The sequence below is a fragment of the Tursiops truncatus genome, chromosome 7 (genome assembly GCF_011762595.2).
Source record: "Tursiops truncatus isolate mTurTru1 chromosome 7, mTurTru1.mat.Y, whole genome shotgun sequence".
Classification (NCBI taxonomy): Eukaryota; Metazoa; Chordata; class Mammalia; order Artiodactyla; family Delphinidae; genus Tursiops; species Tursiops truncatus.
Window position 1 is genome coordinate 20,748,364 of NC_047040.1, and position 27,367 is coordinate 20,775,730.

Here is a 27,367-nt window from a genome sequence, read left to right on the forward strand (position 1 = left end):
TGCCCCATCCATCTCATTGCTGTGTTATGAATGGAAAACCGAGACCGTGCCTGTCCCACTTTCCCGCCAGTCCAGCCAAGGCTGGAGGGAAGGAGGCTGGTGAGCCTCGAGATCTCTTTCCCACGGGGGCCCCAAAGACTCAGGCAAAAGACACGTGCTTTATTTTTCCTTCCTTTAATCTTAAGCAAAAGAGACACAGGGGTTCAAAAATAAAAATTTCTTTTTTCCCTCTCCCAAACCTTTACCCCAGCTCCGCACTGCAGCCACCCGCTTCCTGCCCAGCAGGGACTCGAGGAGGGAGGGTGCAGGCATCTCCAGCTGGGGAGGGGGAAGGCGGGGAGTGGGGGGGTTGGGGGGGCGGGGGGGTGTGCTGAGCTCGGTGCTGGTCTCTTTCCAAATATAAATACACGTGTCAGAACTCCTGGAAAATCCTCCCTCCACCCACCACGCAAGCGCTCTCCTTGCTCTGCCAGCTTTGGAGAGGGGTGGGGGGCGGTGCCAGGCACCGGCGGCTGGCTGTAGGTTTACTGCATCCGCTGGGTGTGTAGCCCGCGAGCCCCCTGCTGCTCGTTGTAGAAGAGATGACACTCGGGGTCCCCCCGGATGGTTGGGGCCCCCTGGATCAGCTTCCCGGTGTTGGGGTTCACACACCAGCACTCCCCACGCTGCCCGTTCAGAGACATCTTGCACTGAGGAGAGAGAAGAGGAGGACATAGAGGACACCCCGATAAAACGGAGGTCCCACCAAAATGCAGGCTCCGTTCATGAGGTCTGGGTGTGCCTGCAATTCTGCACGGCTAATAAGCTCCAACGTGACTCACGCTGGTGCTGCTGGCCCAGGGACGTGCTCTGGCTATCAGCAAGGCTGCTGGGGATGCCTCGCGATGGAAAGACTCAGCCCCCATCCACGGGGAGGTCCCATCCAGCCAGGGACCCAGTGTACTGGAGTTCACTCGTAGTGTGAGACGGAAAACGCACATGAAAGTCAGCGTTAGCTCGGGTCCTATTATGTGCTGGGCGTGGCGTGAGCAGTCATATACACTGCTCATTTACACTTCATATCTAACATACGCTCTTTTTTTTTTTTTTTTTTGAGGTACGCGGGCCTCTCACTGTCGCGGCCTCCGGCCTCTCCCGTTACGGAGCACAGGCTCCGGACGCGCAGGCTCAGCGGCCATGGCTCACGGGCCCAGCCGCTCCGCGGCATGCGGGATCTTCCCGGCCCGGGGCACGAACCCGTGTCCCCTGCATCGGCAGGCGAACTCTCAACCACTGCGCCATCAGGGAAGCCCCTAACATACACTCATTTAATCCTCTCAACCACCTTGTGAAGTAGGTACCATTACTTTACCATTTTAAGGACGATCGGGAGGAAGCCCAGATGGGTTCAGTAACTTGCCCAACGTCACAGGGCTAGTAAGAGCCACAGCTGAGATGCCAAGCCAGGCATTCCCCTCCCAGGATCCCTGATCTTACCCATGAGCCAATTCCTCTTGCAAATCCCCGTTTACCCATAAGCTTCAGTAGAAAAGAAGATAACCATTTCTTCTTTTGAACTCCAAACGAAGTAGCTGGCTTACATCTAGAGGGCAGGTGTACGAACCAATAGCTTTTAACGCTAGACTGCTATTTCAAAGGGCAAGATGCCTGGGCTGTGAAGGAGATGGGGAAGTGAGACCCCCCCCCCGGGGGATCAGCAGAGCCCCGTACCCCATCTCCTGGCTCTGCACACCCACCCTTTAAAAGTCAGTTCTGACTTCCCACTAGGACCACCAGGGGAGCCTCTGAAAAATCTGGTGCCCAGAAAGCACCCCAGACTCACAAAATCTGGATCTCTGGGGGTGAGGCCCAGGCATCTGTATTCTTTAAAGCTCCCTAGAGAAGCCCAGTGTGCAGCTGGGCTCAGACCCTCTGCTGGGGAACAGAATGGCCGGTGGAGTCCACACCATCTCAATCCTTCTCTCTGCCTTACATGAAATGCACACAGACTTTTTCTCCCTATACCAGGGATGAGCTGGAGGAAGTGAGCAGTGCACTAGGTGAAAGGACAACTGACCATGTTAAACAGCCACTAACAATCATCACTACAAACTCTATGTGGTTAGGTAAACAATATTAATAATGATAAGGGGAACTATGCATACACACACAGATCATTAGAAGGCATATGAACAGAATGGAAAGGGGAGGAAAAAGGGCTCCTGGGTGGTTTACTTACACTTTCTACATTTTCTCTAATGTACTGATAACACTGTTCTGTTAACCGTTTCTAGAAATATTTCAAGTGGCGTTTCTCCACCCCTGATTCTCCATTCCCTGAGATACTTGAAAACCAGAGAGCCTACTTGGTCAACAATGGTTTAAATCAGTGATTCTGGAAATGCCGTCCACGGATCATCTGCGTCCTCTGAGAGCTGGTTAGAAACGCAAACTCTCAGATCCCGCTCGACCGTCTGAATGACAGCCTCTGGGGACGAGGCCCCAGAATCACCTGCAGGTGATTCTAACGCTCAATAAAATCAAGAAGCACTGGTGTGAGGCGCTATTTGTCCTCCAAGAGGCTCCCTCCTATCCTGGACACCAAGCGCTGCTGGCAGGTAAGCTGGGTACATGGAGTCAGGCTCTGACAAGCCTGAAGCCAAGAAGAGAAGCCCCGCCCCCGCCTTCCCTGGCCTGGCAGCTGGCATCCCCTCCCCTCTTGGCTGGCATCGCCACCCGCCTCCTCACAGAAGACTAGGTCTCCCGCTCAGAGGCTTACAGGTGATGGGGCAAGAACAAGACACACCCAGGGTCCGGGGCCAAGGAGATCCTCGCTCACCTGTTTGAGGTTGTACAGGCCATGCTTGTCACAGTTGGGGATGTGCAAGGAGTAGAGGTGCTCCAGGGGCCCCCGCTCGTCGGGAAGGCGCATGGTGGAGATCCGCTCCAGCACCTGGTCCAGTTCCTGCTGGCAGGGGGTCTGTGGGCACAGGCACGCGGAGAGGATGCTTAGAGTGGGAACAGGCCCGTGATTCTTCTGAAGGGACTTTCCCAAGGTCACACAGCTAGCTACTGGCACCAGGAACTTCTGACACCCAGCCCAGCAATCTACCTACCATATGGTTATGCTCCACCGCACCCCTAAAGAAAGCCACCTGCATATGAGTATTCCCTCCTCTCCTCCATCTGTGTCAACGGCTTTCAGGGGTCAAAATGGGAGCTACTTGCAAATACTGAATTCAAGTGGCTGCCTCTGGAGTATCTCTACACCCACCCGGTGGCCCAACCTCCATTCCCTTCCGTCAACCCAACCAGGGCCTAGACAGCAAAGCTGAGCTGGAAAGAAGAAGTGGGGTAGCTGAGTGAGGGCAGCTGCAACGCGAGTGGGCAACCTCGAGCGGATCCATCTTTATCTCTAGCATCCATTGCTTTGCCTGTGTCCCAAAGCCAAGCAGAAACGTGGAGATTTTAGAAGGGACTTCAAGAACCCGCACGCAGAGCCCATTTCACAGCCAAAGATACTGAGCCCCCCCACAAAGAGAAACTGATCAACCTGAAGGTCCCTGAATATGTCAGTCGCAGAATCAGACAGGAAAGTGCTTTGCCCGCAGGCACACAGGACATGGATCTCATCGGGGGGCCCACATCCCCGCTTGCTGGGACACTCCCTTTACACGTCCTCCCACCCCTCCAACCAGACCCGACCCGTTCTGACCCTGGCAGGTGGCGGCCGCAGCTTCTTGGGCTCCTCCAGGCCGAGGTGATGTTTGCCACCCTTGCCCATCTGCCGGTGCTGCTCCGTGACCTTCTCCCGGAACACGGCCAGCTCCTTCATGCCCGACTTGAGGGGCTTCCGGCCAGCACCACCTCCACCTCCCAACAAGTTCATGTTCCCGTCCACGTGGTTCTCGACCAGGCCTCCCTCAGAGTGGTCCTCGCCATTGTCTGCAGAGAGAGGGAGGGAGGAAGAGCTGCAGGTCCGGTTTCCAGAGAGGCAGGCCCTCCAGGGACTATCTGGACCCCTGATAATGACAAGGAAGGAGATGACTAACATCTAAGCAGTGGTGCTAAGGGACTTATGTGGATGATCCATTTCGGTTTCACAGCAATGACGAGCACAACTAGTAACGTCCCCCAACTTCTAGACAGAGAAGCTGAGGCTCACGGAGGTCAATTTCTTGACCAAGATCACAATCCAGGATCTGAACGCAGGCTCTCTGACTCCAGAAAGATGCCTGGGTCACCTACTCTGCTCTGCCTCCACCCCAGGAGGTCAAGGGGGAGGATGCACGTGGGGGAGCAGAGGGGCACAAACGAAGGATGACCATGTAGGCAAGGCTCTCACCGGGGAACGGGGAACGTCCACCACTCTTCCTTGAAAGACCTCTGAGATTCACCCACCAATAACTCCCCCCCCGTTTAAAGTCTTCATGATGTCTGGTCGGAAAAGGCATGGATCAGATGAGCTTTTAAAACTCATGCCGCAGAGATCACTGGGCCGTGCCGTGTCTGGCGGGGAAGTGAGGTGGAGAGCCACGCTGACACCGGAACACAGCGTCCAGCCCCCTCCGCCATCACTCTTCATCTGCCCGTCTGCTTCCTCCTCTTGTTGCCCTGACGCTCCACTCCTATGGCCGCTACAGCACCATCCCGGGACCCTGATTTGTGTCCTGTCTATGCATGCTGCCCCACCCCCCATTACATCGAGAGCCCCCAGAACAGGAACGATGACCACGCTGTAGTTTCATCTTATCGCAGGGCGCATAGCCTCATCCAGATGTCTGTCCAAGGACCATCCACTGAGTCTTTCGACTTTCTTAAACCTCCAGCCAGCCGGCAATAGGGAACGGCTCCTACGGTGCACACAGCTCAGGTGGAGGGGCCCTGAGAGCACTCCTCCCCTCCCACGGTCTCATGCAGGCTTAGGCACGTCCAGCCAGGGAACAGAGTCAATGGTATGGAAGGGTCCTAACCAGGGAGGCAATTTCTGGCAAGCTCTAGGTGGGCCGGGGTGCAAACAGCCCCCCGCAGACACGGCAGGGCCAACAGGGTCTCAGACCACACTGCCTGGAGCGGCCCCCTGCAGGGCTCAGGGAGCAGGCAGTGGGAGTTTCCAAACAAATCTTGCACATTTTCTCTTCCCCTCTAATGCACCTCCGAAAACTTACAGCCTGGATAACATACCCGAATGGCTTTTACAATATTTCTACACAAGGGTTTCAGGCGAGGCGCCTAGTACTTGGCAGTCCTTTCAGAATTCAGGCACAGTGTGGTGGGCTCAGGGGGTCACTGTCCTGGGCATGCTATACGGTGTAAAGAGCTGGCCCTGACCTGTAGAAGGGGGGCCACGACACCCCCTCTGGATTGTGAGTTTCGGCGTTCACTCCCTCACCAGTGAAGGTGTGGGACCCTCTTCCGTGCCTTGGGGAGCCAGCGCCTGCATCCTCAGAGCACGCTCCAGCAGACTCTGGGGGACCAGGCACCCACGGGGTCCCTGGAAACGGAGGCGTTCAATAGAGGTTTACTCCCATCCCTTCCCTTTGCACTAGGCCTGATGCCTGGTCGGTTCTCACTAGCTGGAGCATCCTTTAGAACCAGGCACGTAATCTCCAGCCTGGCAAGTGCTGGATAGGAGGGCGGACTCGAATGGAATTCCAGCTCTGCCACTTTTTATACCAGCTGTATTTCTCCTGCATATATATCCGCACTGTGCCTCTGTTTTTCTGAACCGTAAACTACTGGATAATAATAGTTCCTACTTTACAGAACTGCTGAGAGTATGTTATAGGTAAAGCCGTTAAGATACAGTGTGGAACGCAGAAACTCTATGTCCTGTGCGTAGCGATTACTTTGACGATGATGATGATGACGACGACAGCTGCCTCAGTGATCTGCTACCCCTGCCGTGTGGAACCCAATCAAGAAGCAGGAAGCAGAGGAAGATAAGCTTCTGAGCATCAGAACAGCAGACACCACATCCATGCATTGTGAAGCCGCGATGCTTTCCTCACAAGTCAAGGGAAGTCAGTGCACGAAGAACCTTGACGGTTCGCAGTAGCACTGGTCAGATAAGCCTGGTTTCTGCATGTCTGGTTTCCAAGGCCACCACAGAATAAAATCAACAAAATTAAAAGGAGAAAAAGGAAGGCACGTGGTCAGTGGCGAGAAGTATCAAATGGCAGAGAGGAAAGAGGACAGTAAAAAAAACCAAACATAAGAACTCCGGGGACATTTGGTGCACAGCAAACAACTCCACAGCCATTGATGACCCCTGAAAACTTCCACGTTGTGTGGCCTGAAACAAGACTAGTGTTGATAATGCGACTTTGGGGCATCCAACAAGGAAAGGGGTAAACATGACAAGTATTCAGTATTAAGAAAGGTATCTATCCAAAATTGCTAAACTTTAGAAAAATGATGGAAATATTTAAATGAGTAAGCCCTGTGAAACCCGGAAAATTTTTCTCTAGAATGGCTATTTCTCCAGGGGCTCCGGGTAGCCCAGATTTTATCATAAATAAACCAAGTGCAGATTAGATCCTGTTCCAGAAGCCCCAGCACCACCTGCAGGGGAAGGCTGATTTGAAGCATCTGCCACCGACTTGGGTGGGAGTCCTGATCTACCACGTTCTACATTCACCCGCCCCAAACTTCCCTCACCCACCCTGCCCTCCCCTTTCTGTCCCTGAAGCTGAAACAGCAGAAACCCAGAGGCCCCAAGAGAAGCAGTCCGGGTTCCCCGGCTCAGCTACCAGCCCGGTTCCCCTGAATGGGGACCGGCTGCAGCTTTCCCCTGGGACTGGTCAGGCAGCTGAGGCCAACCACGAAGATGATCCCACCTTCCCTGTTCAGATACCAGAGGTAGAGGGCAGAAGGCTGAAGCAGAGGCTTGCGAGAGTCTGAGACAGACCTGGCAAATAAATAGGATGGGCTGATTCAGGTAACCCTCCATTCTGCTTAACATTAACCTTGAAGCATAAGGCAGATGTTGGCACAAATGGGTGGGGCGGGGGGGACTCATCTCCATCCTCACCATCAGTCCTGCCATTTCCATTTCTACAGGCTTCTCTGCTTCTCTGCACCTGGACCTGGTGACACAATATCAGGCTCCCTGTCTTCATCCCTGCAGGTGCTGGCCCGGGGAACACAGGAGGAAGACAGCAAGACGCCTAGAAAAGTCTTGCTTCCCCGGCTGCACTGGGAACCGTGCAGGATCAAAGGGGGAAAACAATGGGGACCTCTGGGTTGCCCTCGCCCAGCCCCTCGTACCCGAGTTCACCCTGGGCACAACAAACCCATCCTCATCGTGCCCTGCCCAGCCTGCTTCCTGCCCACCGTGACAGAGAGCATCTATGGAGACCTCAACACCACTTCTGCACCCGACGCCCTGAGTTCTGCTCACAAAGTAATTAGACAAGGGCTCTGGGAATTTCCCACCATTTCTGGAACCATCCGCTCTGCTGTCACGAAGCCTGTGACTCTCAGAAGTTCACCGGGTTCCTCTCTTTTGGGGGCAGGTTTGCCCGCCTGCCCCGAGGCTTAAATTAAGACAGCCCGTCTCCACTGTGGCTGCAATTCCACGTTCTCAGGTTGAAACACAGCAGGATGGCCCACATTTAGTCCTCTTCAGGAACGTCTGGGAAGGCTCCACTCACCTGAACCCAATGCCTGGGACATTCTCGCGATCAGGGTCTCCCAACCCCAGCACTACTGTCTTTGGGACCAGAAGATTCTTTGTTAGGAGCTGTCCTGTGTAAGACGCCCAGCACCATCGTGGGCCTCTACCCACCAGATGCCAGCGGCACCCTCCCCGAGTTGCAACGATCGAACACGTCTCTGAACATTGCCAAATGGTCTCCAGTTGAAAACCACCGTTCGCAGTTAGGATTGATCCAGAGGCCTGAAGTTCCCGGCCCAGTGCTGAAGACTCCCAGCCTCACATAAAGCAGATCTGAGCTTTACTGTATCCCCTCCCTCGGCTAAGACCCCTCCACCACTGTTCCATCACAAGGAACACTTCTGGCCTATGAGCCTTCCTTCTTGGTGGTGGTGGTGGGGACCCCAGAGGACTCTTAGCCTGCTGACCCCTCTTCCCTAACTCTCCCAGGCACTCGTACCACTGACAGGGGCCAAAGAAGCATCCTTTGGATGAGCCCTAGAGGTCAGCCCACAGTTAACGCTCAGAACCAGGCCCTCTGCAAGCTCTGGAAACACTGGATGGAAGAGAGGGGCACACAGATTCATGCACGTTCAGGACGGCAGGCTCCAGGCAGGGCTGGTCTGTTCATTAGGCACAGAGGGCACAGTGCCCAGGGCCCTAGGAAATGTTTTCATTTCTTTTAAAATCAGAAGAAAAAAATAAACTTTTAGGTCAAAGCAAACGTCTTCATATAACACTGATACGTTTGCAGTTATAAAATACGATTTTCTAATTCTTCTGTGTTTGCCCACAAAGGCAAACATGTCTGGTGCCCCCAAAAGTCATAATGCAGCCCCACTCCAGGTCCCAGAAGACAGGGCTCAAGTGGGCAGTCCTATCCCAGAAGGACAGAGGTGGCTTCCTGTCCTGAGATGTCCCTGACGGCTCTGAGCGGAAGGTCAGTTCGTCCACCCTCACGGAAGCCACCTGGGTTCAAGGGTATGTTTCATTCCATTCCTTTATCGATCTCATCGTTGCCAACGAAAGTGCCAATAAGATGAGGAAATCCATGGGCCTGGTCTGCTGACGCAGGTGCCGACACCCCACATCTTGAAGTGGAAGCCCAGGACAGGGAAACACAATTGTTGACTGGGTGGAGATCAGAAAGGACTGTAGGCTGAGAAGAGCCTCGATTCCTTGAGATCCTATCCCCAGCCAAAGAGGTTCAGGGATTCAGCCTCCAAAGTCCGACTGCCTGGCTGAATCCTAGCTTTACCACTGAGCTGTGCAGCCCTGGACAAGTTACTTAAGCTCTCTGTGCCTTCACTGCTCGTCCGTAAAACACGCACAAACAGGATCCACCTCCAGTGGGTGGCAGAGAGGATTCCGAGGGCTGCTGCGTGCATACGCAGTGCCGGCACAAGGGGCTCGCCCTCAGCTGCCTCCTCTGCGTCCCACACTCGGGGAAGCACCCACATGGCACCGCACCCTCACGCTCTGCTGGACAAGGACATTATCACACGTTACCAAGCTCTGCCCATACGTTCCCTTATAGGTGTGACAGCGCAGTCCGCAGGAAAACATTCCACGTGGAGAACTCCAGCTAGAGATGGAATTTGCCCTCAGAACAAAAATACCAAGTTGCATTTTTTTTTCTGCCTAGGAGAGTTCGGTGCAGAATAATATTTATTAAGCAACCACTTATGTATGCAGCTCCATGGGCTACAGTGCAAAGGTCACTCTAAGAGATGGTTCTTAGCAACCCAAATCACATAACTGGAAAAGCCTGCGGGCTTAGAGATGACTGACAGGGACCTCCAAGATTCCTGAGGAGATGTCCCTGTAAGGATCAGTAAGCAGTAGCTGTTCCCTGCCTAGTGACCCAGGAAAAGAAGGGAGTTTCCCAATTATGTACAGAAGGTCAAGCTTTTCCAAAGACAAGTCGGGGAGATGATAGAGGGAGAGTAGATCTCCCTTGTGGGAGGCTTGAAGGGCGGGGAGAAGGCCCGTCCTGCCGTAGGGGCACTGCCACACCTTCCCACCTTACACACCTGGAGGAGAGCTGAATGCGAGACAGATGGACCAAGAGGACACAGACAAGGTGTCCTATTTTACAGACAGAAAACCCAAGGCCCAGAAGGACCAGCACCTGGGTCCAAGAGGAGCACGCACAACCTCTCTGCTGTCATCAGAGGTGTTCCACGACTGGCCTGGGGTCCCCGCACCGCCCTGTGACCCGGCCTTACTAAGCTAGCCAAGCAGGGCAGCTGGAGGGGGACAGTCCGGGAGCAGAAAGATGCCTACTTCTGTGCACTGACGCTCTGGCTTTAAAACTTAATTTTGGCACAGTCCTTTCCCCCGCAGTGTCATGTGGCTTGACTGTAGCACTGACAACCTTACTCAACGGATGAAGATCCTTTCTCTCATGAAACTTCACTTTCTCCTATTGCGATGCTCCGACCTCTGCTCCATTTGACAGTTGGCAACTCCTGATCTACCGGAGACCTTAGAGCACTCTGGGGAAAACAAACCTTAAGAATCTAACAGCAACCCCCTACCCCTTCCTGCTTACGGTGTGAGGCATCTGTCGTCATGCAGGCCTGGTGAGAAAAGGAGACCTCTTCCCAAAAGCATCACACATCTTCATAAGAAGTTAATACATCTTTCTTTCTTCTTTTCTTTATTCTGAAGAAAGTCTAGTCATTTTCCAACCTTCTCCTCAGTCTATCTCATGATTATTTGGAAATCTAAGAGCTGAGGGCAACACAGGGATGATCTAACCCAACCCTAAATCCATCACTCCCTCCAGTGAACTCACCTCCTTCTTCAACAGGTAATAGCATTCCAGGCCCTTTGAGAATGGATTCCAAGTAACAGGCCAGGGGAATGCCGGCTGCTTTCCTGGTTCCACGCTGGTTGGGCACAGAACTCACATGGCTCCTTCTTTGTTGATTTCTCCCAAAATGCACTTAACCTTGACATATGTTGGGCAAAAGAATAAATACTAACTACCATCTTCCTCCTCCCTCCAGGAGGACTTCTCCACTAATATCCATGGCAGTGGGCAATTCATTCACAGACTCAAATGGGCAAAGAACCCCAGGAGTCAAGAGCCCTGAATTCCAATCCTGGCTTTGCCCCTGACAATTCACCCGTGATTCTGGACAGACCTTTAACCTTTCTGAGCTCTAACGTCTTATGTCTGAAAAATGAGAATCATCACCCCACTGAAGTGAAGGCTGCTACTTAAATAGGCTACAGCATCAGTACCACTCAAGACTCCCAATGTGCGCAGAATCAGGCTTTGGAAGAAATGTGCAGATGATCTAGTTCTTGAAAGAGTAAATGAAAGGTGCATTTGTTTGGTAGAGGGGAAGGGTGGGTGATACCTGGTCTGCAGAACGGCCAATGCATGGGGGGGAAAATGAGTTATAAAAGAGTTCTGCAGCTACATCTTTCGACATCTTTCTTCTAAAGCTTGATTCTGTTGATTGTATAAATTCCATATGTTGCTAAACATCAAAGCTCTCTGCCATCTGATGAAGTCCTTGGGCAAGGGTGGATTTGCCAAAATTACTTTAACTTTGCTTATAGAATTTAGGCAAAGGAAAGATGGGAGGAAGGAAGGCAAGAAAGAAGGGGGAGAGGGAAGGAGGAGAGAGGGAGGAAAGATAGGTAGAGTCTCATAACCGCCGTGCACGCATAGGTGAGGCAGGGTTCACAGGTAAACGCACCAACACACAGGGGAAGCAGGTGTTGTTGGAGAGGCTCTGAAGCCAGTCCCCTTGTATGGCTGACTGCTCACTTAACTTCACCCGGCATATGGCCACTTTGGTCAACAGCACAAGCCACCCAGAAGCCAGGGTGGGTGATTCAGGCCTTGCTGGGAGGTGGGGGAGCGGGAGGACGTCGTCGGGGGCAGAAGTTAGAAACGGGTGGGGTAGGAAGGGGGCCTATTGGTTAATTTTCAGCTAAGGTTAAACCTGAAGTCCTTAGTCTTTCTGGGTGAGAGACATCATGTGCCCTCCTCCACCTGTTTTTAGCCTGTCACAGGCGGGCAGGCAGCAGGGGCCTCTTACACTGGAATCCTGAGTAGTACGTGCGTGGATGTCTCACGTGGTGGCATTCCAGCCCAGCTAATGGCATTCCTGGACGGGCCATCTACACCCTGCTGACACCCAGCTTCACTCCAAACTCCCTTCCCATTCTCTGAGCCCCTGCTCCCTGCTACGGAGCCAGCTAAGCAAACCTGACATCTCTCAGATGCCACCTCGTTCTGGGAAAAAACCCTTCGGCAACAGACCAGTAGCTCCTCAGTATGGTTTCTGAACAAAAGGTCTCCTCTCTGATGACACCCGCCGCCCACCCGTACGTAAGGAAATGGCTGCAAACAAGCGGCCTCCTCTGATGTTCTAGACCCATAGGTCCCACAGGTGATCACATCGCACAAGGGCGGGAACTGGCCTTTCTCACCTTGAGACCATCTCCCTGCACCGACAGCTACCACGAGCCCATCACCTAGCTAAGGGCTGCAGAAGTGGGTAAAGTCTGTGGAGTGGGATGGCCAGTAGGCACCCAGCCCCATCCTCATACAGGGAAGGAACCGCTACTGGAGATAACGGCGACAGTGGACAACAGGAGGGCAGAGGGCCAACTACCTGCCACGCCACTCTGAGCCCTTTTTGAATTTCCTTTGGAACACAGGCTCTGGAGCTCAAAGCCTTGGCCATCTGGTTCTAGTGTGGCAAGAAGGGCATCACTGGCCGGAAAGCCAGAGGCCCAAGGTTCTGATCCTGACGTTACCGCCAGGCCTGGGATTCTGAATGATGCCAGGCTGGGTGTTTCAGATGTGCAGGCCCCGGTGTGCTCAGCTGTAAATTCAGAGAGTTAGACCAGGCAAACAGTTCCCAATTGTAGCTGTTCATCAGAAATCATCTGAAGAGCCTACGAAAAATAAAGCCCTACACTCCAGCCCCAGAGCTCCGGAGACAGCAAGCCTTGGGGCGGAGCGGGCAGGAGGGGTCAAGCACTCTGTACTTTTAACAACCACCTTCCAGCTCAGGGCCCCATTCCTCTGTGATTCCTGACTCGGTTTCCTGAAGAATTTCTTGGTGACGGGAGAAAAGGCTTCTATTCAAGAGATACGCCTTCACGTGTGCACTTTGCAAAGACGAAGCCTTGTGAGCTCCGTGCACCCACTGACGTGCGGGCTCAGAAACAGACGCATGTATATGCTTAGATGCACATACAGGGGCCCTCCTCGGCCAAGCATCATGGAGGTTTTCTAGAGCATCTCTCATCGGGGGGTCCCCCTCGAGTGACCAGAAAGTGCAGGGCCTCCCTGCCTCTGCACTCTCCAAAGGAGTGCTTCATAAAACACCAGGGTCATTCCTGGAATCGCCAAGACCTGGGGAGGGTCAGGGCTGAGGCAGACAGTTTGAGAAAACAAAAACATGCTCAAATTCAGCCACGGTCCTCTGGGGTTCTGCGAGCCAGTCTGTCCTTGAAGAGCCAGAGAAATTGATATCAAGATGGTCAACAGTACTATCAGCTTTTCCCTCCTTCCCGTGAGTCCCCAGCGTTTCTCGTCTGGTTCAGCTAAAGCCATCTGAGAACCTGGCAAGGGGACCTACCTGCCGAAGGCCCAAGTGAGTGGAGAGCGTGCTTTGGTGCAAACGTGGACCAAAGGCTTATGGGAAGAGTGTGCCTGACCCAGTAATTCTACTTCTCTCTGACATGTGCACAAAAACGTTCATTACAGGGCCTTCCCTGGTGGCGCAGTGGTTGAGAGTCCGCCTGCCGATGCAGGGGACGCGGGTTCGTGTCCCGGTCCGGGAAGATCCCACATGCCGCGGAGCGGCTGGGCCCGTGAGCCATGGCCGCTGAGCCTGCGCGTCCGGAGCCTGTGCTCTGTAACGGGAGGGGCCGCAACAGTGACAGGCCAACATACCGCCAAAAAAAAAAAAAAAAAAGTATAGCTCTGACCTGTGTCTATCAACATGGGTAGATCTCAAAACCTAAAGTGGACGGGGGAAAAAGTTGCAGAATGAAACCTTTTATGTACATTTTCCATTATCTCAGAGAATGACTCTGAAATATTGGTCATTCATTAGCAAACCTGTTTAGCTAAGAAAGAGAAACACTAAATAATGCTAGTGGTTGTTTCTGGGGAGGAGGGACAGGGAACAGGTGGCTGGTGGGGAGGGCCATCAGCGGAAGCTTAAAAAAAAGACTTGAAGTAAATATGACGACGAAATATCAACGTTCCCAGCTGTGGGCGGTAGACTGGCATTATTATGTCATTCTTAGTATTTCTTTGCATTTTTAAAGTTTTCTTTTAAAAGAAACTCCCTCCATCCACCTCTCACCCTCCTTGTCAAGCAGGGATATCAGTAAATACGGGTGCCCCTTGAACCCCACTGGCTGGAGGAGGACCAAATCACAGTGACATGGCCAACTTCAGTGCCACTCTCAGAGGCCAGGGTCACAAGAGCCACCTGCCTGCCAGTCGGAGACTGACCACGGGCTCCCGGCCAGGTCTGTGCAGCATGAAGAACTGAGAAATGAGTCAGAGGAAAGACTCGAAGAGAGTGGAAGCGGGTCACAGGGTCAAGGAGGAGAAGATGCAGGAATCAATACTCAAGGGCCACTCATGCCCAAAGGAAGGGAAACAGCTGTTCTGGCTTCCTAAGGAGCAGGGAGGTAGCAGCCTTAAACCGAAATGGGAGAGATCCACGTTAGAAGCCACCCGAGTTTCAGAGGAAGAACTAAAATGAGTAACAAATTGCAGGTGGAAAAAAATTACACATCTTCCTCTGGTATCGTTCGGGAGGAAGGAGGATGGACAATATGGCCTCCAAGTGTCCAAAGGCCACTTGATTGAGTGGATGACGGGCATCCCTGGGCCAAGCACTCTTGTCATTGGACTCAGCTTCCTTCACAGCCCTGTAGCCTGAGTGCACTGGCACAAAGCCATGGGTCCATGCTTTTCCTTCCTCCTCCAAAGGAGGGAGCTTCTTGAAGACACAAACTTGTACTTAGCTTCCATAGAGTGTAAAACAAAGTACACATCATGAAAGGAGGGCAGGAAGGGAGACATTTTGTGTGCTCAATTTGCCTTTTTGGAAGAAAGAGATTGCGCTTTCGTCTTCCAAGACTGGAGATTCTTTTCCTTCTGTAACTTTATCCACCAGAGAGGGGTCCCATGATTTCACATCAAGATCTTCCCAAGAGCCTTGGTCAAAAGGCTAAAACAGCACCCGTTTACTTACATGACATGTATATACATCTCTACTGACTTGGTTTCTTCTTAGATAATATCCAACTTTTTCAAATGCTTTTCTTGCTCCCCTCCACGATCAAACAGCATGTGCTGTGGGAGAGGGATAGCTTGGGAGTTTGGGACTGACGTGTACACACTGATCTATTTAAAATAGATAACCAGGACTTCCCCGGTGACTCAGTGGTCAAGAATCCACCTGCTTATGCAGGGGACACAGGTTCAATCCCTGGTCGGGGAAGATCCCACATGCCATGGAGCAACTAAGCCCATGCGCCACAACTACTGAACCCACATGCCACAACTACTGAAGCTCGCGTGCCTAGAGCCCGTGCTCCGCAACAAGAGAAGCCACCGCAATGAGAAGTCTGCGCACTGCAACGAAGAGTAGCCCCCGCTCGCCGCAACTAGAGAAAGTCCGCTCGCAGCAACGAAGACCCAACACAGCCAAAAATTAATTAATTAATTAATTTTTGAAAAGGCTATCTGTATAAAAAAAAAAATAGATAACCAGATTTCCCTGGCGGTCCAGTGGTTAAGACTCCATGTTTTCAATGCAGGGGGCGTGGGTTAGATCCCTGGTCGGGGAACTAAGCTCCCACATGCTGCATGGCACAGACAAAAAAGAAAATAGATAACCAACAAGGACCTACTGTATATGTACAGCACAGGGAACTCTGCTCAATACCCTGTAATAACCTAAATGGGAAAAGAATTTGGAAAAGAATAGATACATGTATATGTATAACTGAATCACTTTGCTGTACACCTGAAACTAATACAATATTGTTAATGGACTATACTCCAATATAAAATAAAAATTTTAAAAAAAAAGCATGTGCTACAGGTGGTATGATAACTGTATCTGTAGAGTCAGTCTCATAGCTTGTACCTGTGCTCAATCAGTGTTTAAACATTAGAAAAGTTGACTATCCAAAGAGCATTCCACCGCTCTCTGGCCTAGAGTATCCTCTTATATTACTTCTTTTTTTTCATGTTTCTGGTCTCTCCCTCACCATCTAAGCCCCAGAGCAGCAAGAGTGGTTAGGAGAGAAGAAAGGCACTGAGCGAACAGAAGCATGAATTGGAGAGGAAGGCTACTTCCCTCCACCAGGACCCACATTCAAACAACTGTCCCTGCACTCAGCTCTGATGTCACCACGCAGACCAGCTCCCATGGACCGTAAACACTGGGTCCCACTCACCTCTCTCCTTCCACCCTCTCCTTCTGCCAATTCTTCTCCATCCCCAGACGTCTCCCAGCTATCCCAGGCCTGACAAATGGAACCCAAAGGATGCAAAAAGAAACTGAAAACCTGCAAAGATGTCCAGGATTGCCGGCCACACTCTCAAACCAGCACAAGAAGTGTCTTGAATATAAATAAGTGTCTTTAAATAGGTCACCATGCTTTCTTTTCCTTCCACTAAAGGTTCACTAATTTTGTATGATATAAACCTGCAGCACATCAGTTGTCTTCCTTGGTTATGCTCTATTGGTTTAGAGGCAGCAAAGGAACCAGAGCTAACTAGCAGGGCCTCAAGTAAGAATCCTCCCCTCAAGGGGCATGCATGGACCTTGTTCCGAGGTCAGCCACGGCAGAACCACAATGAGGTCACGACTGCCCTCTGGAAATCCCTCCACCACTGACTCCATTCTGGACTTTCCAAAGCAAAGGGCAGCTGTCCAGGTAAGCCACACCCTGTGGAAGCAGCCACACTTCCTTGCAGGATTCTTAAGTGCCCCTTCTTAATAAACCTGGCCAATCAGCAAACAGCTAAAAAACAAGCATTTGCCTTCTTCTGTTCTGTGTGTTGACATCAGAGGGAGAAGAGAGGGGAGAGGTATCACCATCAGTACGACTCACCTGATTCTCTGAGTTTCTAACCCTGTGCTAAGTGGTTTGCGTACAGAACGTTGTTTTATCATCAAGCAATCACACGAGGTTGATAATTTCTTATCTCCTCTCATGCTTGGCTAAGAAGCCATAGGGTATGAGGCCAGTGGCACAAAATCAAGCAGCAACAGCAGAGCCAAAACCAAATCCCAGGTGGATTAACTCCATAGCTCTTAACCAACCAGAATGGCATTTGGGCATTGGTATCCTGTTAAACTCCTGACCAAGACCTTGTAACCCCAGGGCTTCCTTTCTACTGTTCCCCATCACCTTGTCTCTCTTCCCATCTCCACAGGACCCTCCCTCATCTTCCCAGGGAAGGAAGCCATCAGTCATAAGCCAGCGGGCCCCCACCCAACCCCAAAAGCCCTTAGGATCCAGTAAACCCATTCCTCCCCCACCCCCCTTTATCTTGCCTGACACACCTCCTGCCGGTGTCTCTATAGAAACCACCCAGCCTTATCAGGCAATTGCAAGTGCAGGGCCCAGGGGAACTGTCATTTTCATTTTATCTTGGCCTCAGGCACTTTAGAAAGTAAGTTCCCAAAAAAAAAAAAAAAAGAAAGAAAGAAAGTAAGTTCCCCATCCACAGGCAACTTGGCACCTCGATCCAGAAGTGGAGACAATAGACCTAAAAGAGACTTCCCGGGGAGTTGCATAAAGGAACATTTTTGAGAAGTTATGCCTTAATTACTACCTCCCAGGGAAAAGGAGCTTTTCCAAGCAGCAGTGTATAATTCACTGCTTCTCTGCATGTTTGAGTCTGATGGAATGGAGCTCTGGAACGAGAATCTGGAGACCCAGACTCCGTTCTGGTCCGTCCATTCTGCTCTGCACTTGCCTTGGCATTTGAACCTGAATACGGCCTTGATTTCTTCACCTGTCAAGTGGGGAGAATCTTGAGGCTAAAACAGCTAGAAAAAGCAAAAAACCTACAGTCAGACTTCCCTGGCGGTCCAGTGGTGAAGACTCCATGCTTCCAACGCAGGGGGCGCGGGTTAGATCCATGCTCAGGGAACTAAGATCCCACATGCCGCTCGGTGTGGCCAAAATATTTTAAAACAAAACAAAAAACGACAGGCATTTGGGTAGAAGTAGACAATATCTAGAAAAAAAGCAATTTTAATTATGCTTATGTATTTTGTCATTTACCCTTCGAGGCAGACCCTTTGCTCACTGCACCCCTACAATCCAACTCAGATCACTCCAGGTAGAAGGTCCCCATCTCCTCAACCCCTATCAGGAAGGAACCCCTGAGCCTCCCCCCTCCTCCCCAACTTACCAAGGCCTCCCCAGGCCAGTGCCCCTCCCCTCAGGGCTTCCTCACCCGCAGAGCTCAGTTCCTTGAATGAACACAGGCTGACACACCTACACCCGTCCACTAATTAGAAACCTCCCCAGGCTCTGCTCGGGGCCAACTTAACTAGGGCCTGTGGGCCAATTCCCCAGGCCCGCAGCTGGAGGTTTGCCAGGCCCTGCTCCCTTCTCCCCAAACTTCACTCCTGCCCTGCCTCCCAAGAGCCAGGAAGAGATGTGGGGCTGGCGGCCAGAAGGGGCCCCAAGGGTTGCCAAATGCCCCCCTCCCCCCCACAAAAAAAAAGGGGAAAGGAAACAATTCCTCACTACAGTCGACTCTGTATTTCTTTCCGGGGGAGCCGGCTTTCTGAGCAAGGTCTCCCTCTGCGTCCTGACTGACACCCAGGAGCTGAGCCAGCCCAGATCTTCCTTGGCTTTGTTAAGGAACAGGAGTGGCCCCAGAGGGGGAGGGGAGGGTCGAGGATCAGAAGCCAAGCAGGGGGAGGGACAGAGGGAGATAGTCCATTTTCCAGTAGGAAAAAAAATCTCCTAGAGTCCATCCACTCTATTCGGAGTCGGGGAGAGGGTAAGGGAGGGGGCAGTTACTCTGGAACCTGAAAGCCAACACACTTCTCTGGACCCACCAACCCCTCTGTAAGGAGAGCTTTGCCTCTCCTCCCCCCTCCTCCCTCCACCACCAAGGTCCCCGGAGTTTACCGTCCACCCCAGATGCCCAGTGGCAAACGCTGTGCTTTGTCCCTATTGTCCCTGGTTTCACCACAAGCATCTGCTGACCCCTGAAGACTCAAGCATCCAGCTTCTCTGCTTCCTGGGGCCTCAACTCCATCAGATGCTTGACAACAGACAGTGTCATGTCATCGTGGCCAGACGGGCCATTCAGAGGGCTTTCCGGGACCACAGGTGGAATCAGACATCAGGAAGAACCCCAGGGCCCAGAAGACACTTCCCCATGCCTGTTAAGAACCCCTCAGGCCCCACCCCACTGGGGAGTGAGGTCAACGCTGGAGACGGCGTAGTAAGAAAACATCGCTTTTTTGGATAGAACATCCAGTTTCTTTGCCAGGATCATGTTCAACTTTCTGGCACCCTAGGCCCAGACAGGATGGACCCGAAAGCCCACTTTCCTGGGGCAGGAAACGGGCACCATGGGGTCTTCACTGGCTGCACTGACAATACGACACAGCTCAGCCGGCACATGCCGTGTACCAAACGTGTGAGTACACACTGGTTCTGACCCTCTTCTGCTAAAGCCTGGGTCCTAGCAGGTGTCCCGTGGAGGCCATCGGTGGAGGAAGGCGCTGCCCACCCCTGAAATGTGGCCTCAGGGATTCCCCAGTCCTCTGAGCTCCAGCAACTGGAGAGCTGGGTCCTAGAGGTCGGCTGGCAGGTGAGGGCAGGACTCAACTTCTGGGTGCCGGTGTTCCTCCTAATGTCCAATTCAACCTGTCCCATTTCTCAGTAGCAAGGCCAGCAAGAGTACCCAGGGTCAAACTCTGGGGCCCCCTCTGCCCCCTACAGTCCCTCCACCCCCGTTTGGCACTACAGTGAAGCTGCCAGAAGAATCTTGGTCAGCTCCAGATCCTCGCGCACGAGCCCTAAAGAGCATCACCTAACTTATCCGTAAAAAGTGGAAGCCCTGGACCTCAGGCCATCCGTTTATTGTCAACTGGGTTTATTCTGCACTGAAAATAGTTTCATTACCTTTTCCACAAACAGCTCCACTACAGTCTGTCTGTGAAAATGGGTCAGAGGTATGGATGCTGGAAATCAAGTGGCTTGTTACAGAAAAAAACAAAAAAACACCCAAGTGCGTAGACTTTTTACGTATTATCTACCTGTACACACACCACACGCACGCACACACACGCACAGATGTGACCCTATGAAGCTGGTGCTATCGATTCCTCATTTACAGATAAGGAAACTGAGGCTCAGAGAGAATTATCTCTTGCCTCAGGTGGCAAGTACGCGGTAGGAAACTGGGTTTTGAACCAAAGCCACTTCACACCAGGATGAGGCCCCTTAGCGCCTGGTACAACCTTCAGAGACAGGTGGCCCGCCTGACACAGCCAGTTCGGCCTTTGTTTTAAAGGCCGCCTAAGTGTCTGAGAGGAGACGTCGCTTGCCAAGATTAAGGCAGCTAAGAGAACCTACTACGTGCCAGGCATTCTGCGTTATCATAGCTGACCTCACATGTACCCCATTTGAGAAATACAATCATCCCCATTTCACCAAAAGATAAGACCCTGGCCCATCATCACTCAGGTTCTCAGAGACGGGCCTGCATTGGAACCCAGGTCAATCTTCCAGCAAAGGCCAGGCTGCTTCCACATTCATCCACTGCCCACCAGCTCTTCTCTCTAGAGGCCTGTCCTGGAACCCTTCTGCCCCTCCTGACTACTGCACGCTGGCCACTTCCATTTCTGAATTCCCCAAGTTCTAGGACTTGGGCCTCTCCAAAGAGTCAAGGGAATGCAAATAACTGAACGGTGGCCCAAGCATCACCTGCACGTGGCAGGTGTCCAGGAACAAACCTTCTGGCTGACGGGGATCAAAGGTTTTTTCTGCCAACAGCCCGCACTCACTTGCTTGGTCACAGAGGCAGAGGGGTACAGAGGAAAGGCGGCCAGGTTAGCCTCTCACCTCAGTACTTAGCTGCTCAGGTGGCCCCTCCATTGAGCCCCAGGGTCCACACCTGCGGAATGGAGGTAAATAGCCTCCCTTGCAGGGATGCTGTAAGACAGGAGACAAAGCAGGCAAAGAAGCAGTTCATACCAGGATGAGGACAGGCGGGAGGCTGCCTGCCACCTCAGCGAAATGCTGGCCAGAGACAGCAAGGAGAAGCAGAGGGGCTCCAAACATCTGCGAACCAGATCGCCAGCACCCTGGCGCATTAGAAGTATAACCTCGCTCCCCTGCGCCTTGGTTTTGGCAGAAGCAGCCCTAGCAGGCACCCCCGCCCACGAAGCCCAGTCCCTACACTGCCAGTCAACTGCCCTCCTCATTTAAGGGTCAGATTTGGTTCAAACACGCCAATCCCCAATCATCTACATGGTCTCCATCTACTTGGATCCCTGAGGAAGGCCGGGCCAATCTACTTCCCATGTCACTTTCTCGAGCCCTGTCCACCTGCTTAGCAACCAGCCAGGTGTGCTAGAATTATAGTGGGAGAAGCCTGGGAAAGAGAGAACGGTCCAGAGTGGGTTGTGAAGACAGGATGGAGAAAGCAGAGAAGGAAAAGGGGAGCTGGGAACACAGAGAAGAGAGAGACTAAAACTAAATGCAGTCCCTGGATATGCAGTCTCTTTAAAAAATAATGATAATGATAACCGAGCCTTGTTTTTTTTGGTACGGTTTTGTAGTATGTGAGGAGGACCAATAACAAAACCAAACATGGGCACAGCCTGTTCATTTTCTACTTCTCCCTCATTCCCTTTAGCAGCCCCTGCCCTGCCCACCCCTCCCCACCTCGGATACTCCTGTCCTGCATTTCATTAGAACCACGAATTTTTGGAACCTGCTCATATCAGAACTTAGCAATTGTGTGTCCCATTTTCTACAGCAGAGAATAGCTAATCTAAGAACCGAGAAGCTAACCTGATAAATGGGCTAGAGAACAGTGATGCTCTCAAAGTCACCCTCAGTGTCTGACAGCTGGTGATTGAACACATCCCGACTCTCAGGCACCTTGCAGGCATTTCTGTAGAAATTCTTTCCCCCAAAGGAATGATGTGCCTGAAAAGTTTATTTTAAAGCTCACTGCTAAGGTAAGCTAATAATGAGAACCATCTAACCCTCCCTTTTCCCTTTGCCTGCCAGGAAACTCAAGGGTCCAATTAGGCCAAGAACCACTGCATAGATAGACCCTCATGTCCACAATAGATGGGTTTTTCTTTCCCCCTCTCCTCCACCACCTATTCAAATTCAGAGACTCCTTACCTCTGGTTTTGTTTTGGTAAGATCTTTTGACACTGTTAATAGGATTTTTTTTTCCTCAAAGCTTCCTCAAATATCTCATCAAAGGAACAGATGGGGTCATTATCACTACACACTGGGAACGATCTCCGTGAGCACTCTGGGTGGGAGTGGAAGGTGAGCGGGGAGACTGCGGGCAAAGACTCCAACACTGCCTGCCTCTGCCTAGCAGGTTCGGGACCTGTGGAGTCACACCCTCCAGACCAGCCCTGCTTCCAAGGCCACAGCGCACAGAGCCACACCCTGCTTAATTCCTGTAGTCAAGGAACTACAGATCTCCGGTCTCCCCAGAGGGACCCAGAAGCAGCAGCCCTCCAGTCCCCCATCTCCCCTTCCAACACACTCAGGCAGAGCAGCTTAGCAGAGCTAGTTCTGGGTATTCTGTCTAGGGTGGGGGGTGGGGGAAGGTAGTGACGCTAGCAATCAGTGACAGTAGGTCCCACTCATTCCCCAAGACTATTTTACGACTTTGAACTCAGTATGCAAATTTATGCAAGACAAGATGCAAAGCAGCGCTCTGAGCCAGAAGTCCCGTTGCTTTTTCTCCCCCTTCTTTGAAGCTGCACTGAACCACTGTAAATCAGCCCTCGCCTCTGCCCCCCTTTATGCTCCCCCAGCAACTGCAGATGCAAAGCCTCCCCAGGCCCGCCCGCCCGCCCGGGCCCTGGGACTTTGAATGACTGCACATTTCTATAGCACCTTTATAAGTGCAGCGGGCCAGACGGCCACTTGGGCAGCTCCGCCCCTCGGCATAATCCCCGGCATTGTACACGGAAGGGAAGGAGGCAGGGGAGATGCTTGAGGGAGCCAGTCCGGCCCGGCCGAGGCCCTGAATTCTGAAAGGGCCCGGACTGGCCCAGGCCTGCTTCCTTCCCTTTCCCTAACATTTCTAGGCACTTCTGCTCACGCCACCACCCAACACACCCACGCATTTCTCAGGTCCAGACTTCACGCAGATCTCAGGGTCCCCCTCCTGTTTTTCTTCCAGGCCCACCCACTCTAAGCCCCCACCCCACAATCCGCGCCTCCGTCTGACTTCTGGGTTTCTTTGAACCACCAAGTCCCAGCCCATCACCCCCATGGGATGCAGGCTCAGCACCCGCTGATGTGCCCACCCCCACCCCCTGCATCCCAGCCATCCCCAGGAAGCCAGCAACACAGCCCCTGAGTCCAGGGAACAAAGACAAAAGAGCTAACAGCAAAGCCGGAACTGCTGGGGTTTGCTGCCTCGAAATAAGAGGGTATGTTTAAAATTCTCAAAAGCAACCTGCTCAAAGAGGAATGCAGGCTGGGATGGGGCTGGGGGGGGGGGTCATTCTTCAGAGGGGGGAGGAGAAATGGGAGATGGGGAGGAGGCGGCAGCATTCAGTGCTAAGGTTTCATCGGGGCCACGTTCTTGTCGGCACACCCCACCCAACTCGGACCCCCGCAGTCCCCACGCAGCACCCCGATCCCCGCCCTGGCTCAAGACCCTCTCCTGCACAGGAGCCTCAAAACCCGCCCCTCTCTCTCTCCCCTGCACCCCAGCAAGCCCAGGCTTCTCTCCTCTTCACAGTGCCCCCGTCCCCTCAGCCCTCTTCACGCCTCCAACACCCCGCTCTTAGCACGTCTTTCCAGGGCACCCGCTCAGCTTCCGCCCACCCCCAACCTTGGTGTCCCCTCTTCCCAGTCTGGAGCACAGGAGAAAAATGCGGAAGGCGGCTGTCTGGCCGCTGGGAGCAGGCTGTGGAGGCAGCTGGGGCTGGCTGGCGGAAAGGAGTCCCATAACCAGGCAGAAAATCCACAGTGACATTCTTCCCATGAACTCACCCCATTGTCCCCGAGCTCCCCTGGCGACTCCAGGGAGGAGTGAATGGGAGAATTCCCAGCATCTGTTCCCTTCTGAAGACCCTAACCTGCCTCTGGGGGCTGGGAGGCAGGACAGTTGGTTTTCAGGCAGAGAGTGAGAGGAATGAAGAATGACAAAATGCCCCCAAACAAGTTTTTTGAGGGACACAGCCAGGCTAGGAAGGTTAGGAAGGACATGTGCTACGCACTTGGTTAAAACAGTCAGAATCCAAACGCTTCTATGAACGTGGAGGCCTTTTGAACAAAAGTTCACCCTGCTGAGGGAGATGTTTAGTTTGTCAGAGTTCAGCTCAGAAACCACAGTACCTTCCCGGTGGACCACGGGGTGCTGGGGGGCGAAGGAGGAGGAACGCGGGACTGGGGGGATGGGCACCCACAGTGAAAGGACCTTTGCTGAGTCTTTTCCCTTTTACTATTACTTTCTAAGAGAAGCTGGAGGAAAGGGTTAACTTCGAGGCAGGCTAGGGAGGGAAGCAAGCCGGAGTCAGAAGAAAGGGACTTGAGGGGTTCCGCTCAGAGGAAGCCCTAACTTGCTGTGCACTCAAGGTCAAAATGCGACAAAGAAAAGATTTCAACTCTGACCCCTAATTGTATTCCCAAGGAGAACAGGGAAAAAAAACAATAGCAGGCTGAAGGAAGGGGGGGCGGGGGGTGTCCGGGGCGGGAGGGGGCCAAGGACCGCAGAAGCTGACGAGCAAGCACGAATTTTTCACTTTTTCTTTTCTTTCTTTCCTTCTTTTTTTTTTTCCCCTCTAAGTTTGAGAAACTTGCTTTTTAATCAACAGCAGCAGGCAGTGGACACATTTCACCACCGTCTCCAAGAGGAAAGAAAATAATTACAGCTTCCTCCAGACCACTGGGGCAGGAGGCTTTTGTAATTTAAAAAACAAAAGCGACAACAAAACAACAACAACAAAAAAAACCAACACGTGAGAGATCTTTATAGCCTGGTTGTGTCCCCAAAAAAACTTGTTTGGGGGTATGCGAGCTCCGTACAAAGAACCTCAGGGCCCCCATTCTATGGGACAGGAAGAGCTCCCTCAATTAGGATGGGGGGCGGGGGGAGGGCAACACCTCGCTCCGGTAAGAGTAGTTGCGCCCCGGCCCAGGCATCCTCCTGCCAGACGCCCGGGGGCCCAGATGCTAAACTGAGCGGCCTGGCTGCCCCCGCCCCGGACCGCAGCCGGCGACCCGGCTTAAGTTACAGTGACTCAACGAATGGGGTCTCTTCCTCGCCTCCCAAACGTCCCTCTCTTATCGTTCCACCCGACATAAAAGCAAGAGCCTTCTTCGTCCTCTCTGAAATAGCAGCGTTCCTTTTTAATTTTCCCCCTAGGCAGCCCACCCTACAAAGTACCAACAAGTCCTTTCTTCTCACCTCACAATCCCAGAAAGAAGGGACCTCAAGGCGCCGCTGACTTCTCCTAGCGCCCCCTTCTCACTAGAGGTCCCTGGTGTCACCGGTACCCGCCAGCCTCAGCCCCCGGCGGCGTCCTCCACCAGGACCTCTCCAGGAACCTTCGGTCGGCGGTCACCAGCTCAAGCTCCTACTCACACCGATCTGACCGACACCCTCCTCCCCAGGAAATCCCCCCTCCAAAAAAAGAAGTCAGTAGAAGTACATTCCACCGGGCAAGCCTATGGTAACAGGGATGCCTTCTCTCTCCCCATTTTTCCCCACCAAATTAGTAGCCAGGGATCTTCCGCACGCTCGAACTCCAGTTCCCCCCACCCCGGGCCTGACTTTCGGGTCCCCCCTCCCAACAATCGCCCAGAGCCGGTCCAGGACTCCGCTCTTCCTCCGCTAAAACGGTCTCTGAGGTTCCGCCACACATTCCTTCCCTCCAGAAGGGCCGCCAGCCAGGCTCCCCCGCTGCCCTCCAAGTTTCTCCGAACTAGTTGTCCCAACCAGCGTTACCTGCAACCTGCTCGGGGCTGGCGCTGTACTCGGCATCCCCGTGCTTTTCGCAAGTGCCCTCGCCGTGGACCAGCGCCCGCAGGGGCAGCTCGGAGCCCGGGTGGGGATAGCAGCGCAGCCCCTGGCCGCAGCGCGGGGTGTACACGCCGCACCGCTCGCCCTCCAGCCGGGCGCACACGGAGCAGCAGCCGCAGCCCGGCTCCCGGACCAGCTCGCAGGGCACGCGGGCGTCGCCGGCCGGCCCGGCCTCGGCGGCGGGCTGCGCGGCGGGCGGGGGCTTGCAGGCGGCCAGGCTCTCAGACGTGCAGGGCGGGCAGCGGAACAGCACCTCGGCGCGCGCCCCGCGGCCGCCGCCGCCCGCGCCCAGCAGCAGCAGCAGCAGCGGCGGCAGCAACGGCAGCGCGGGGCCGCCCAGTCTCGGCAGCATGTTGGCGGCGGTGAGCGCGACGGCGGCGAGCGAGCGGGCAGGTGGCACGGCCCAGCGAGCGCGGGAGCCGCCTCCTCCGCTTCTTTCTCCTCCCCCGCCGCCGCAGCCGGGTCCTAAAGGGCCCTGCTTCTCCCCGCCCCCTGCCTTCTCCCCTCCCCCTTTTGGAGACCACCCCCTTCCCCCGACACTCCCGCGCGCGGGCCTCTGCGTGCGCGCACGCCCACTCGCCCATCTCCACTTCCTTGCATGCTGCGTGGGTCCCCTACACCCCCTGGCCTCTCTCCCTCCACACCCTTCTACCCCGGGCTCCCTGACTCCTGGAGGATGAGAATAACTTGGGGGTTTGGGTAAGATTGGCGCGGGAGTGGACAAGAGTGGGTGCTTTTGTCTCCTGTTTTCGGTTCAATTCGGAAAGGCTTCGTTTGCGCGCCTCCCATGTGGCCGGCGCTGGGCTCACTGCTGGAGGGAATGCAAAGGACGGCAGACATGACCTTCAAGTAGATTTCAGTCCCCTCCCAGCAATTCCCTCCATCCTCGGGTCCCACTGCTGTCGTGTTGCTTGGGACAGTGACTTAGGAATCAGGAGGCTGTTCACATCCTCTAGATCAGCCTACCCCGAACAGCCCCTCTTAGGGACCATTTCAGTTTCTCAACCCTGCAAGCATTTGGTAACATATTAGTACCTGAAATGCAATTTCTGGACACTAAGAAACCTCCCTTCCTCTCCGCCTGCTCTGCTCCACCTCCCCCCACAAATAGTCCCTTGGGGACCTGGGCCTCCAGCCACAGATCTCGAGGCATTTGCTGCAGGACAGAACACCCTGCTTCAGTGGTCTTACGTCAGATCAGCTTTCCAGGTGTAGGAGAATGTCCTGGAGTAAGGTCATTTAGAGCTCTCTCCAATAAATGCAGATGGACAAGAATGGCCTCCCTTCATTGTTCAGATTGATTCTTTGATCCAAGCTGTCCCCAGCTCCAGGAAATTCCAGGCTGGACCCCACTTTAATCATCACCCACCTCCTGTGACCCTAACAAAGCTCCTTGTCAAAGAGACTCTCTTGGAGGGGGTTGGACCATTAATCTACCTCCA

At 53.3% G+C, this 27,367-nt stretch overlaps 1 protein-coding gene across 1 annotated transcript; it reads right to left on the bottom strand.

Moving 5' to 3' along the window:
• Positions 1–373: 373 nt before the first annotated feature.
• On the bottom strand, positions 374–26,361 carry IGFBP2 (insulin like growth factor binding protein 2). Its single transcript, XM_033859797.2, has 4 exons — positions 25,851–26,361; positions 3,695–3,924; positions 2,819–2,959; positions 374–689 (listed from the first exon to the last, which is right to left on the bottom strand). The coding sequence occupies exons 1-4, from the start codon at positions 26,275–26,277 to the stop codon at positions 525–527; spliced, it is 963 nt and encodes a 320-aa protein (XP_033715688.1). The 5' UTR covers positions 26,278–26,361; the 3' UTR covers positions 374–524.
• Between the last annotated feature and the right edge of the window lie 1,006 nt (positions 26,362–27,367).

Coding starts and splice junctions, on each gene's coding strand:
- IGFBP2 (XM_033859797.2), bottom strand. CDS start 26,277: ATGCTGCCGAGACTGGGCGGCCCCGCGCTGCCGTTGCTGCCGCCGCTG. Junction 2,960..3,694: donor TGCGGCCGCCACCTGCCAGG/GTCAGAACGGGT, acceptor CTGTGCCCACAG/ACCCCCTGCCAGCAGGAACT. Junction 690..2,818: donor GCCTGTACAACCTCAAACAG/GTGAGCGAGGAT, acceptor CTCTCTCCTCAG/TGCAAGATGTCTCTGAACGG.